This window comes from Leptodactylus fuscus, chromosome 5 (assembly GCF_031893055.1).
Source record: "Leptodactylus fuscus isolate aLepFus1 chromosome 5, aLepFus1.hap2, whole genome shotgun sequence".
Lineage (NCBI taxonomy): Eukaryota > Metazoa > Chordata > Amphibia > Anura > Leptodactylidae > Leptodactylus > Leptodactylus fuscus.
The window spans coordinates 105,068,313-105,082,419 of NC_134269.1; the positions used below are offsets into that span (position 1 = coordinate 105,068,313).

At 41.1% G+C, this 14,107-nt stretch overlaps 1 protein-coding gene across 1 annotated transcript; it reads left to right on the top strand.

Annotated features, from left to right (window-relative positions):
• Positions 1-1,833: 1,833 nt before the first annotated feature.
• LOC142203331 (neuroepithelial cell-transforming gene 1 protein-like) lies at positions 1,834-8,604 on the top strand. The gene is made up of 9 exons (XM_075273949.1): positions 1,834-2,088; positions 3,995-4,102; positions 4,430-4,597; positions 4,814-4,973; positions 5,063-5,139; positions 5,247-5,504; positions 5,848-6,018; positions 6,345-6,531; positions 6,931-8,604. The coding sequence occupies exons 1-9, from the start codon at positions 1,996-1,998 to the stop codon at positions 7,314-7,316; spliced, it is 1,608 nt and encodes a 535-aa protein (XP_075130050.1). The 5' UTR covers positions 1,834-1,995; the 3' UTR covers positions 7,317-8,604.
• The last annotated feature ends 5,503 nt before the right edge of the window (positions 8,605-14,107 follow it).

Genomic DNA, 14,107 nt, shown 5'->3' on the forward strand with positions numbered 1-14,107 from the left:
TACAAATGTTAACTAACCATCATTACTACAAACAAGTCCTCGGAAATGTGGGTGAGGAGTGAGAGACTCAAGTTGTGTCATATGGATGCATCGTGCTCCAGCTTGGACAGCTATCATAACTGACAGTAACTGATGGCTATCACTTATTGTCTGTTATAAGTCAGTTGCCGTAGACTTCAATGTTAAAAGAAATAACTGACACTTGCTGCATGTAGGACTTTTTTTTTTGTCTGCTTGAAAAAACGGATATAGGTTTAAATGGACACAAGATAAAATCCCATTGAAATGAATGGAAATTTCAGACGGACCAGCTAGTGTCCATTGCTAAAATCTTGTCCGTACAATAGTTGCACACTGCTGACAGAATCCAATGGTAGTGTGAACGCCCCCTAAGACAGTAACTGTAGGTGACCGACAAGCACTGCTTAGAACAGTGGAAAATAAGGTTCTAGTGAGAGGAAGGAACAAAGTAGTCATTTCTGACTATAATGTTCCATATACTACTGTATGTCTGTGTCAAGCTTTCGTGGAACCTATACCTTTGGGGAGGGGGGGGGGCACTCCTAAGATAAGGTTCTGGTGAAAGATGAACAGAATATATATCAGTGCCAAGCTGGCCACATATCGGACTAGAAGCGTGTCTAAAGTTGGCCATACACATTAGACGTGTATCACCCAAAGCAAATTGGTAGGGGAGCTGTCACTTGAACAAGTGTTCAGATGTTGGCTAAGGTATATTGCCAGATTAAATTAACAATACTATATGATTTACTTGAAAAAGTGTCAAATGAAACTGTGTGTGAGCAATGCTGCATATGTCACCTACTTTTCATGGATGTGTAGAAATCCCAGTGGGAGCCACCTAGCTAAGCTTTGTCTAGTTGGATAGAGGGGTTGTGCTTTTAAGCCATTGTATAGATTTATGCCAAAAATAATCCTGGAGTGCAGATGAGGCCTGACAGACAGTAACCTCTGTGTTTCTACAGACTATACTAGAGCTCAGTCTTTGTTTGTGTGTAAGTGCTGAGTGTGTATGTGTTTTGTTTGCCTTTTTGTGTGTAACATTGATGCTTAAAATGGTAGTCCTTTCACCAGTGGCTATAAATGTCATGTGTGTAATGTGCTAGGAAGACTTCAGTCTGTCTCTCACCAGCCAGCAATGAGGCTGTAGACTGCTCATATGTATGGCTGCTGTAACCACATATATGTTACAGTGATAAATAGAAGTGTTCTTAAATGCACCCATTGCTATCTTACAGGACTAGAATGGACAGTGGGATTGGGTACTATGTGTTTTAGCAAGGAATACTTTATCGTTTTCTATGGGTCGGTCACTGATCTGTAAAAATGCAGACATGTATATGGGACCGTATAGTATAGCTATTACGGACGCCTGCTAGAGTTGTCTGCATGAGTCTTAAACTGTATTTTATATAGTAAATTCTATTTATTGCCGTGACTTTACATGGAGCACTATTGGGATAGCACTTTGTAACTAGTTTGGTAGGAATCCTGCCCATACAAGTTCACAATGTATAGTGCTGCAGTTGAAGTGCCATTGTTTGGAACACTGCTTTTGTCTATACAAATCCTGCAGTTTAATACTAGGTACTTTCTCCTTTACTGATCCTGCGTATATAAAGTTCCAAGTACCATGGCTCGTACTTTTTCTTCCAGACTCTGAGTGTCTGTAGTTCTCTGTAACTTGATCTGTAGAATGTAGGTGTACCAGCTGTCAGACAAATGACATGGCATTCCATGGACGCCCGCCCAGAAGGCAGCTGTGGCAGCTCCTCCCAGCTTTAAGTTTAGTACAGTTGCTGTGCTCTGTAAAGCTCACTCCATTTGAAGCAAGGGAAGTATGCAGTATGGGAAGGAGTTGTGAGTGTTTCTTGGCACACCGGAGACTCGTCTATGAAAACCTAAAAACCCCGCAAGGGTTTGGGCATCGAACGTGGATTAATAGTTACTTGTGTGAGGGACATATTATAAAGTATGGTGGCTCATGATGAAATTGGTGGCCTCTTGCCTATTAAAAGGACTATTCAGGTGTTAGCAGTTCAAAACCAGGCATCAAAGGAATTGGAGGTATGTTCTGGTTAATGATATGAAGCAATTACTATGTTTATGAGTTATATACATGTGTACTATTTAATGCTATTGTACTGGTTATAATGTACTATACATGCTTTAGCCTTTGTTATATGTACGTGTCTACCTGTATGTGTACGGAGGTGTGTTCATGTTCCCTTCGTACAGCAGCCAGGCTTCTGAGCCTCTCGTGTTTCATGAAGTGACTCTCATACAATATAATGGAGTTCTGTTTAGTCATAGCTTGCAGATTTCCATGAAGCCCTTGCAGCAGTGTATTTCGGTTATAATATTCCTTGCCTGATATGAGTGGAATCACTTTGGACCGTCACTGAAGCAGTTCTTTGTACTTGTGTGAGCCTGATCTGTGGCTTCAGTTTTGTTTTCCTGTCCGCTTCTTGTATACTTTCTTTTGAAGAGATTTTTCTCAATTGATCCCTTCAAGAGATAACAAAGTGTGATATTGTGCTGGGCAGCGTGTAGGACTAATGTCTTTAGCATGCGATGAATAAATATGTATATGCTGATTTTCAGTACACGTTATGGCTTCTTGCCCTGGAGCGTAGGAAGCATAGTTTTACGCTCATACATCTGTCTGGTTGTCTCTCCCTAACCTATGAACAATTTAACACGACTATATTGCTCAAGTACATCAGAATAAGTTTTCTATACTGTCTTAGGTTTTTAGTGTGTGTCTTTTATTTTATGTTTGGCATTTCCAGTCTCAGACTTGCCATGTTAATCTATGGTAATGGTTTAGGGTGCGAATTGAATGTTACTGCCTTTGAGCTATTTTATTTGGGCTGTGTATTGAGGTAGCCAGTGACCCTTTACTTACAGAACCTGTTTTTTCAGTATCGCCATGCTGAATACACAGATTACATCTTGCTGGCTGTTGGTTTTGTTCCATTACTACCAGAGGCCCTTTTGTCCCTTCATCCTATGCTGAAATGTGGTTCCAGCTGAAGTTCCTGTAGTAATATTCTGAGATATGTGACATAATGGCTTTTCACACCTGTCTTTCAGCTGTTGTCCTTTTTGGCTTCTTAAGGACTTGGTTCTCAGAGGGGAAACTTTTTTTTTTTTTTTTTTTTTTTTTTTTTTAAAACCCTTGATGTGCATACAATGATTGGGCCATTGTAGAAAATAAAATGAGCAGATAAGATTAGTTGTAGGGTGAATGGTCAGTGATAGCAGACGAATAGAGATGATGGGCAGGGGATGTTCACACTTGTGTACACTATAACTTATAACGCTTGTGATAGCTATGTCACATAAATGACTTCCTGACATTCAGATATGCAAACCACATTAACAAATCCTCTTGTGCCCTAGTAAAGATCTGGTAAATGCACAGCGCTCTATTGTGAACAGGGAAAGGACACATACCCGTCACTGAGCTCATGCAAATCTGCTCTACATTATAACTGCAGAAAATTACCAGTTAAACTTTTTGACATAAGTTAATGTTTAATGCTCCACAAACTTGATGTTTTTACAGTTTCATTCAGCTTCATTATTTTTGGTCCCTATCCAAATAAATGTTGCCCCCATACAGCAGGATTGAGCAGTGCTTTATTTGCCTTGCTCTTTTTCATATTACTGTCCAGTCCCTTGATAAATATGTATATGTCTCATATATGTAGTATGGTTCTATGCCTGCCCTTTGAACGGTTACTTGGATTACATTTGCTTTTCTGCTTAATGCAGCTTGCGTGCAGACAGACCAAACTACGTAAGCGGGTATTGTCTGAGGTTCTTTACATGCTGGTTAGCCATTTTTATATTTGCTTAGTGTTGAAGAATTCCTGTGACTTGATAGCATTCACGTAGCAAGTTAGGCCTACAAACGGAATTCTTCTGACTTTCTTTGTAAACTTTATTTATTTTTCTGTGTTTTCAGGAGCCGAGCAACAAGAGAGTCCGGCCTTTAGCTCGCGTAACATCACTTGCAAATTTGATATCTCCTGTGCGAAATGGCGCAGTCCGACGCTTTGGCCAAACCATCCAGGTAATATTTTGAGACTTGTACAAGTACCAAAATATCAATATTCAGTGAATCACAAGTTACTTATTTTTTCAAGTTTATACATAGCACAGCAGTGTTTTGTTGTTTACTGCTTGTATACCTAGAGAGTCATATTATTTGGACTCTTTAGTGTGTTGCACCAATTTTGACATTGGTTGCTTTAAACAGAATCTTCTTAAGGTTGTATTCCATAGTATTTGCCACTGCACTTGTAACAAAGTATATTTCTGTGACTTAACATTGTAGGGTCATGAAAATAGTTTGCCTGTATTCAGCCAATATTCACTAAATCCTTTTTCTTTTCCTTAGTCATTTACCATGCGAGCTGAAAACAAGTCTCCAGGCAGTACACACAAATCTTGTAGCAAAATGGCTGCACCAACCCCTCCAAAACGAAGGAACAGCGTCCTGTGGTCTGAAATGTTAGATGTCAATATGAAGGAATCCTTAAGCACCAAAGAAATTAAACGGCAAGAGGTACGCATTGATGTATAAACTGCAAAATATAAATGATATATAGTGCTATCTGGCACAAGAAATCTGGTCCTTTGAAGAGGTTCTCTATACATATGTAAAGCAGCTTATCAAACTCTTGATGTTGGAGATACAAGTGATTGTTGTATATATAGGGTTGTAAGGTAAAGCCATTATAATTACATCCCAATATTTACCCTCTGTTTCTTCTCTTTAAAGGCTATATTTGAAATGACCAGAGGAGAACAAGACCTTATTGAAGACCTCAAGTTGGCAAGGAAGGCTTACCATGACCCAATGCTTAAGCTATCCATTATGTCTGGGGAGGAGCTGGCGCAAATATTCGGAGATCTGGATTCCTACATTCCCCTACATGAAGGTACATTTGAGGCCTTGTGTTGTGTAACTTATTACCCATCCCTTGTTTAGGTATTTATGATTTGATATATTATATATGTTTAATTTTAGAATTTCTAACTAAACTTGGAGAAGCAACAAGACCAGATGGAACAGTTGGACAGATTGGTCACATTCTTGTAAGCTGGGTAAGTTCATCTGAATTCTAGTTGAACAGAATATATTGCTACAATCATGTTGCATACTTAACTTTTTGATTTTTACTAATGAAATATGTATGTATTTTTCTCCTTAGTTGCCACGACTCAATGCATATAAAGGCTATTGCAGTAACCAGTTGGCAGCAAAAGCTCTTCTCGATCAGAAGAAGTTGGATCGTAGAGTTCAGGATTTTCTACAGCGATGTCTAGAGTCTCCTTTCAGTCGCAAGTTGGACCTGTGGAGTTTCCTTGATATTCCAAGAAGCCGCCTTGTCAAATATCCCCTGCTTCTCAAAGAAATTTTGCGTCACACTCCTAAAGACCATCCAGATGTGAAGAGTTTGGAAGAAGCGGTAAGTTGTGTAGCAGCACTGGTTCATATAGGGGTTTGCGCACATATGACATTTATCACCAGTCCACTTGATAGATAAATATGGTTGGTGGGAGCCCAAGGTGTCGGACAGACGGCAGTCACAAGAATGGTATTCTGAGTAGCTCATTGAAATGGAGCAATGGTTGTTATCACACTACTGCTCCATTCATGGTTGGTGTTGCTGCCAATAGATATGAAATAGAAAATGTGGGAAAACCCCCTTTGAAAACTTTCTTGCTTTGTGGATGCAAATAAATGTCAGATTTTTGTAAGCTTCTACTTTTTGTGAGACTAATAGATTTCTTTTTTGCCTCTCTTTACAGCTTTGCTTAATCCAAGGTGTTCTTGCAGACATTAATGTGAAGAAGGGAGAGTCTGAATGCCAGTATTACATCGATAAGCTGGAATACCTCGACGATAAACAAAAAGACCTACGGATCGAATCAAGCAAGTCATTGCTGTGTCATGGCGAATTAAAGAATAAAAATGGCCATGTAAGTGTCAGTGTGATTAGTAATGAAATGAGACTTTAATGCTACTTAAAAATGTCACGTGGCCTGGCTACATTCTTCTACTATTAGGCTTCCAAAAGAATGAACAATAAACAATGAGATCATGCATTTAATAGGGTTTACCCATGTAAATTCTCTGCATCTCCTGCTATGACAGGATTTTCTTTTAGTAAATGATTGGTATCACTACAGATTAGGTGATCATTTGATTTTCCAGTACATACTTTTCTTAACTAGTTTTCTTATTTCTGAAAAGTTCTGTATTTGGCATATACTGATTAAACAAATGTCTTTTTGTTTCTTCACAGAAACTGTACCTGTTCCTTTTTCAAGAAATTCTGGTTTTGACACGCCCAGTTACACGGAACGAGCGTCAATATTACCAGGTTTACAGGCAACCAATCCCTGTCCAAGACTTGGTTTTAGAAGATCTTCAGGATGGCGATGTAAGAATGGGAGGTTCCTTCAGAGGGGCATTCAGCAATTCAGATAAAGGTAGGCCTATTTGCATTACTTTGCTACCTTGAGTAATGTTCTTGTAACACGGGGACTTTGTGTCTCAGTATAATTACTTTAGCTTCTTAGAGGACACTGCGCTAAAGATACACCAAGTTTTACACCAGTGCCTAGTCGCAACTACAATAGTAAACCTGTGTGAGAAGAGTCTCACAAGGAGAGGTGTCCACAGGGTGCCTTTTTCCTCTGGCTCCTCCTGCAGCCATGTTGGCTTGATTGATGGATCTCCTGATCTCCAAATATTAAGTTCATGTAATTCATTGTAATGAAGGAGCCTTTTGCAGCTTACTTTGTAAATATCTTGTATGTTGCTTTTTTTTTGCCTATGTTATATTAATGGTGAATGTTTATATTTATCAAATATTTCTTGCATTTTAGCTAAAAACATCTTCAGAGTTCGTTTCCAAGATGCCTGCCTTGGTCAGAGTCACACACTCCAAGCCAATGACATCTTTCACAAACAACAGTGGTTGAACTGTATCCGTACAGCAGTTGCTCCATACCAGCATGCATCGCCAACCGAATTGAAAGAGCTGCCTGATCTCAGCGAAGAATGTGAAGAAAATCACCCTCCGGTGCCAAACCCCAAAGTACAGAGGCGATCGTCCACCATTTCTGGCATTGTAGAAATGGACCTTGAAGTAAATGCTGACTGTGTAATTGGAGACGCCTCTGAGGATTCTAAGGCTGGCAAACCTCAAAGGAACAGCCGGAAAACCAGAGAGAAGACGCAAAGCATTAAGCGGAAGGAAACACTGGTTTAAGTTGCCTTTTGCTGGACTTGTCTTTATAGATATGTACATTTAATGTTTTTGTTTTTCAATGTGAGTATACTGGGATTATTTCATGGATCCTTCTGTATGTTACCCCTTGTTCCCTTTCAGTGGCAGCTACTGGTATGCAGTTAACACTGTTAAAGTAGAGTCTTCTTCCCCCCCCAACCCACAAAAGAAATGAACTATATACTGATTAAAAAATAATTTATTGCTATTATCCGACAGCGACTGTATAGAAATGATTCCTTATTTTAAGTTTAGGGCATTACAACTTCCACATGACAGCCAATCTGTTAGATAATGCCTGTGATGTTGAGGGAATCGAAGCTTAACATAAGCTCCAGTAACCACAGCCATATTTGGTGTTTTGTTCACCTTGGCATTCTCCAGCCGTAAGGTCTTGAACTACACTTAGACTGTAATCTGAGCCAGTAATTTGTTCTTTTTTAGAAATACCCAAAGCATCTAAAACTTGTTTGAGCAAATCCTGAAAAGACTCTGTTTTAGCAGGTTTTCCATGTTACCTACTGGAATTTATTTTTCCTCTTGTTTACTGTACATTCCTCCATTTATGTGTTTTGTTTTTTTTTGTGATAAGTATTTAATTTTTTTTATGTAGTGTAGAGGGTTTTTCTTAAAACCATTTTATTGTAGCTTTGAAGATTTTAGAGAGCAGTCATTGACTTCCCACAGATGCAAGGTTTTTTGTTTTGTTTTTAAACACGGCAGTTGACTTGAAATACTGTCAATTTTTTTTGGAAGTAGAAGTTTGTGAGAAAAGTAGACGTTAGTGAAGGATTTAGGAGATGTAGACTCTGCAGAGTAATGAATACTATGTTTTTGAGAGGCTTTAGACTTGATGGGCCATGCATATGGCAAGCGAATGAGTTAGATGGGATTTTTGTAGGTCATAGAAGGTCAGACGGTATGTTGCAAAGAGAGGCAGATATTAACTAATATAGTTATCAAATGGTTTTTAACCATACCCATAATGGTAGAAACTAACTCAATGTAATGTGAAATTGTGACCACTAGAATAAAAGTGATTTTTCCCTTGTGACTGCAACTAGTCAGTCATCATTGTACAGACGTTCACTGCCGTGTTATTTACTGTGCTGTAACTTTTCCTTATACTGTACATACGTTTGTATCATGGGGAAGACTGTGATGCACTGTTGGGTATTCAGTCACTGTACATAAATGAAATGCATGGTTTTATGTAAATGTCTCTGTACAGCAATATGTCTTCAAGTACAATAAAATGAAATCCCTCATCTCCTAGTTGTCATCTATATATAATATAGGGAAGTCGCAGTATATTATTGGGACAAGGAAAAGGAAATAGAAATTCTACTGCAAAGCCTCCCGGACCTTTCATGGGCAGGTGTAAACTTCCTCATACAGAACAAAGATGGATTACATGAAAAGCCCCTGAAGTCTCCTCCATTTTGGTGATCTACAGAACCTACTTAATACACAAGTTCAACTATGATGGGACATCATGTGAGAAGTTGTACCTATTCACTTTGAGCCATTGGAAAGCATGGACTAGTTCTGTGAAAGACAAAATTAAAATATCTTGTTTGCAATTGTTTTGTTACATCAAGAAAGACTAACAGTGGTTTCAGGATTCTTCTAAATAAACCATTGTGTGTACATAAGCGATAACCATATTCTTGGCCATTACCCGTATTCTACTTTTTTTTTTTTTTTTTTTTTTTTTTTTCTTCCCCTCAGCAGGCTTTACTGTCTGTGGGTATCTTATTTACATGGCACTTTCCCTGAAGTTGGCTCCGTAGATGACTTCCATGCTCACACACAGGGAACTTGGATTTCATCTTCTCTCATTTACATGGAGGACTGTTATATAGCAGTATAGCTGTGAATCCTGGAGTATGATGAACACTCTGAAGGAATTGCAGATGCGAGACCTCATGTATACACACACTATTGTGTTACAGGAGAACTGTCAATATATTTGTGTGACTACCTGACTGCTTTCAGAACGCTAAGATCCTGGCATTCTTTGAGAACATATCTGCTATTGGGACAGAACAAATCTGAACAAAAGAATAAGACTCCCTGAGGCTTCTAATTATAGTAATGACAACATTCCAGAAGCTCTGTGGCACTCTGGTGCAGTGGCCTCTTATTGCTTAAGGAGTTCAGATAACAGAGATTAAGACTTCCTTGAATTTCTAGTGTGGGGAGATTCCTAAAATGGCACTCTAGAATATTAGGTGGGAAAAGCGGTACACTCCCATAAAGGTTTATCTTACTAACATTATAAATGTGAAAGTTTGTGTATGTGTTATTCACACAAAAATGGCTGAACGGATTTGGATGACATTTGGCACATAGTTTGTAACCTCAATTAACACACAGGCTACTTTTTATCCCTGTAAGAGACTTGGCTTCACGACCGTTATGAATTTATGTTCATATACTATATTAAACTGCTCTTTCCAGCAGTACTATCTCAGCTAATTGGAGTTTGCTGATAACGCTTGGTCTGTTATCTCTCTATGTAAACACATAGATAACACGGAGACCATTGTGAACAATCATTTGCATATTATCTGATCTGCTTCAGTGCTGAGACATTGACATGGCAAAACTCCTTTAATCCAAATTGGCAGTTTTCCAATTTCAAACATGCTGGGAAAAAGAAAATCTAATTTAGGGGCAACACGTTGGCTCAATGGTTAGCGTTGCAGCTTTGCATCGCTGGAGTCCTGGGTTCAAATCCTGCCAAGGACAAAACATCTGCAATGAGTTTCTATGTTCTCCCCATGTTTACGTGGATATTCTCCCATACGGCAAAGAAATACTGATAGGGAAAAATGTACAGTGTGAGCCCTACATGGGGCTCACAATCTACATAAAAAAAAAAAAAAATCGAATCTGTCGCAAAATACTAAAACAACGAGCGCTATGAAGGTTGCCAGAAGACACAGACTTCTGCTCAAGAAAGAGGAATGAGCAAGCTATGTGTCAAGCGGCTCTTAGATATGACAGTTGCAAAACTTCCAAACTTGATTTTTGGTTGCAAGGTCACATGTAGCTTTGCCAACTCAACTGTGACAGTGACTCTCGACATGTATGATTTTTCTTCTTCTTTTTTTTTTTTTTTTTTTTCTTTTTAAGCATCTTCCCAATGCATAACATTTGCTGCCAAAAAAACAAAACAAACCCTGCATAGACAACTGTTTCAGGGTTATTGCCTCTCAGCAGTGTAAAGCATGCTACTGGTTTGGCTGGGTGAGAGGTCATAGATGTGGGTCAGAAAGGGGGAGTACTATGTCTCCTCGGGAAGACTGTAGACTCTACGCACTGTGTAAAGTGGTCTACAAAGCCAGTCTACCTAAGGAGACTTGGTGCCCATGTCTGTGACCTCTCAGCTTGTCAAACCAATACCCTGCTTTGCACTGATAAGGGGCAATAATCCCAAAACAGCTGTCTGAGCATGGGTGTCTCTTCCTTTTGGAATAGATGTTCTGGTTTGGCTTTACTCCCAGTGTCTCAAAACTAGGTGCTGATCTAGAGGGAGTTCCCTTCACTCACAAGGAAAACTTGTTTGTTAGTCCAATTTTACAATAACTAGGTTAATGAATCTTTTGGATCTATTCCCACATTTGGTTAAAAAAAAAACCAAAACAAAACATGGCCCAACCGACTGTATAAAGCTTGCCTAATGCTTACCTTACCCAAATCTGTATTCTGCTTATTACAGCATAAAACATGGAGGGAATTGCCCTACTATTGTAATGGCAATAGTTAAGTTGTTCCTCAGCAAAACAAAAGATGCCTCTTCTGCCTAGATTCAGATAATGGATGTTTGGGAACATAGCCAGACAATCCCAATCTAGAGGAATCAGATATCACTTTGAATTTTGGAGGAAATGCCTGGGGTTATTCAGGAAAATGGAAACTTGTCCTAAATGTCTCATTACAATAAGGAAGAAAAACAAAGCCTTTTGTACAAGACTTTCCTATCAGTAGTCTCCCTTCTTCATGTAAAAATAGTCATTTAGCTCTGCAATGTCCACATTGTAATGGGGAAACATCTTTCATAAAACACCAGTAGCAAATGTTTTTGTTTTTTTAATTCTGTTTGCATCCAAACCTTTATGCTAATGCCCCACGCAGTGACATGCTGTGGAAACGCACCACATTTTTTTTCTGCAGTGCTTTTCACAAAGTCCGCAGAGTTTTCCTCTGCAGACTTTCTGTCTCGATTATACCTATACAGACATCTGTGCTCGCTGCCAGATCTCCGGACAGGAAACTACTTCACAATCTACTTTCCTGTCTGCATGATTCCTGTGGGCAGCACGCGGCAAGCACACAGACCCCATTATAGTCTATGGGGTCCGTGTGCTTTCACTGCACAGCGCTTGCAATTGCGTTTGATATTCCATTCGAGGAGTCCCCATGCAGACTCCCCGAACGGATTACCAAAAGCAGATGTGAACGAAGGGTTAGCCAGCTTTCAATGATGGGCCAATCCTTTGCAATTTGCTCATACTCAGCAAATTTTTTTTTTTCTTTTTTTTTTTTCTTTAAACTCTCTCAACCTCCACACACAGGTTGCACTAATTCCTGGATAATATCTTTAAGGAAGTGCCATATCATACTGATCACAAATGCAATGACACTTATTTGATTGATAATATACCTGTTACCCAGTAAAACCCCTGGTCCTTCTCATACTGCAGGTGTAGTGTAATTCTTGGAAATTTTCAGTTTCAGCCCAGAATTGACTATCAATGTGTTTTTAATATTAGTTCATAAAATGTAGCCATACAAATTCCATTAGTTGTCATACAAAACCTCACTGGTTTTTTGATCATAGTTAGGATTTGCTTAGATAACAGCACAAACACTCTTTTGACACCCATCTGATAGATGGAGGAGGGACCTTGTCAGGTCAGTGTAATAGATGAGCTTTTCCTGGATTTTGTGTTCCCTGCAGTGTTTCTCCAAGGAAATTAGCATCAGGCTCAAAACTTAGGGAAACCTGATAACTTGACTGAGTGGCCTCCAGCTCTTGGAGACCCTATCTCCATAAACTAAGAGCCTGTGGGTTGGTGTAAATGTTCTGCCTCCAGTACAAGTCAGCGTATTATACTCATTGCTGATGGCTATTATTTTTTATTATTTTTTTTTAAAGTTTTTTGAGTATATTGATGGAGCACTCAGCACCCCTGTATATAAGCCAGTGTGGAAAGCTATTGAGTAATAACAGCAGGGCCGCCGATAGGCCAGTACTACCGATACTGGCGTCAGGGGCCCGGCCAAATTGAAAAATGGGGGGGGCCCGGTTTTGGCCCGCCACCGTGTGCCGGCCCCCTGGCGCCCGTAGCAGTCATTGTATGTCCTATTTCAACTCAGATCTGCATCCAGAGGACGCAGATCTGAGTTGAAGACATATGCGGCTGAAGCAAGGAGCTGACACAGGTCAGCTCCTCGCTTCACCGCTGCGCGCCTCTCTCGCTGACACATATGCGGCTGAAGCGAGGAGCTGACTTGTGTCAGCTCCTCGCTTCGCTGCCGCCGCTGCTACTGGCTTGTAGACGCGATGTGATCACATCGCGTCTACAAGCCAGTAGCCGGCGAAGTGAGGAGCTGACACAGGTCAGCTCCTTGCTTCGCCACTGTGTGCCTCTCTCGCTGACACATATGCGGCTGCAGCGAGGAGCTGACCTGTGTCAGCTCCTCGCTTCACCGCTGCCGCCGCTGATACTGGCTTGTAGACGCGATGTGATGACGTCACATCGCGTCTACAACTGTGCGCCAGTGAGAGAGAGGCGCGCAGAGAGCTGCGAGGGAACGAAGGAGAAGGTACGTGTAATGTCGTGTATGCTGAGGTGGAACGTGAAACTGGGGGCAGATGAAGGAGAGGACGGCATGACACTGGGGGCAGAGATGGGGGGACATGAATCTGGGCAGAGATGTGGAGACATGAATCTGGGGGCAGAGATGGAGAGGACGGCATGACACTGGGGGCAGAGATGGAGGGGAAATGAATATGGGGTCAGAGATGGAGGGGACATGAATATGGGGCAGAGATGGAGGGGACATGAATATGGGGGCAGAGATGGAGGGGACATGAATCTGGGGGCAGAGATGGAGGGGACATGAATCTGGGGCAGAGATGGAGGGGACATGAATCTGGGGGCAGAGATGGAGGGGACATGAATCTGGGGGCAGAGATGGAGGGGACATGAATCTGGGAGCAGAGATGGAGGGACATGACACTGGGGGCAGAGATGGAGGGGACATGAAACTGGGGGCAGAGATGGAGGGGACATGAATATGGGGGCAGAGGTGGAGGGGACATGAATATGGGGGCAGAGATGGAGGGGACATGAATATGGGGGCAGAGATGGAGGGGACATGAATATGGGGCAGAGATGGAGGGGACATGAATCTGGGGCAGAGATGGAGGGGACATGAATCTGGGGGCAGAGATGGAGGGGACATGAATCTGGGGGCAGAGATGGAGGGGACATGAATCTGGGGACAGAGATGGAGGGGACATGAATCTGGGGGCAGAGATGGAGGGGGGGACATGAAAGTGGGGGCAGAAATGGATGGGCGGACATGAATCTGGGGGCAGAGATGGAGGGGGAGACATGAAACTGAGGGCAGATGAAGGGTGTATATGAAGCTGGGGGAGAGATAGAGGGGGTACATATAATGTACGGGTGACTGTAGGAGGATTATACTGTGTGCGGGCACATGAAAAATTAATGGGAATGGGCGGAGTCAACATA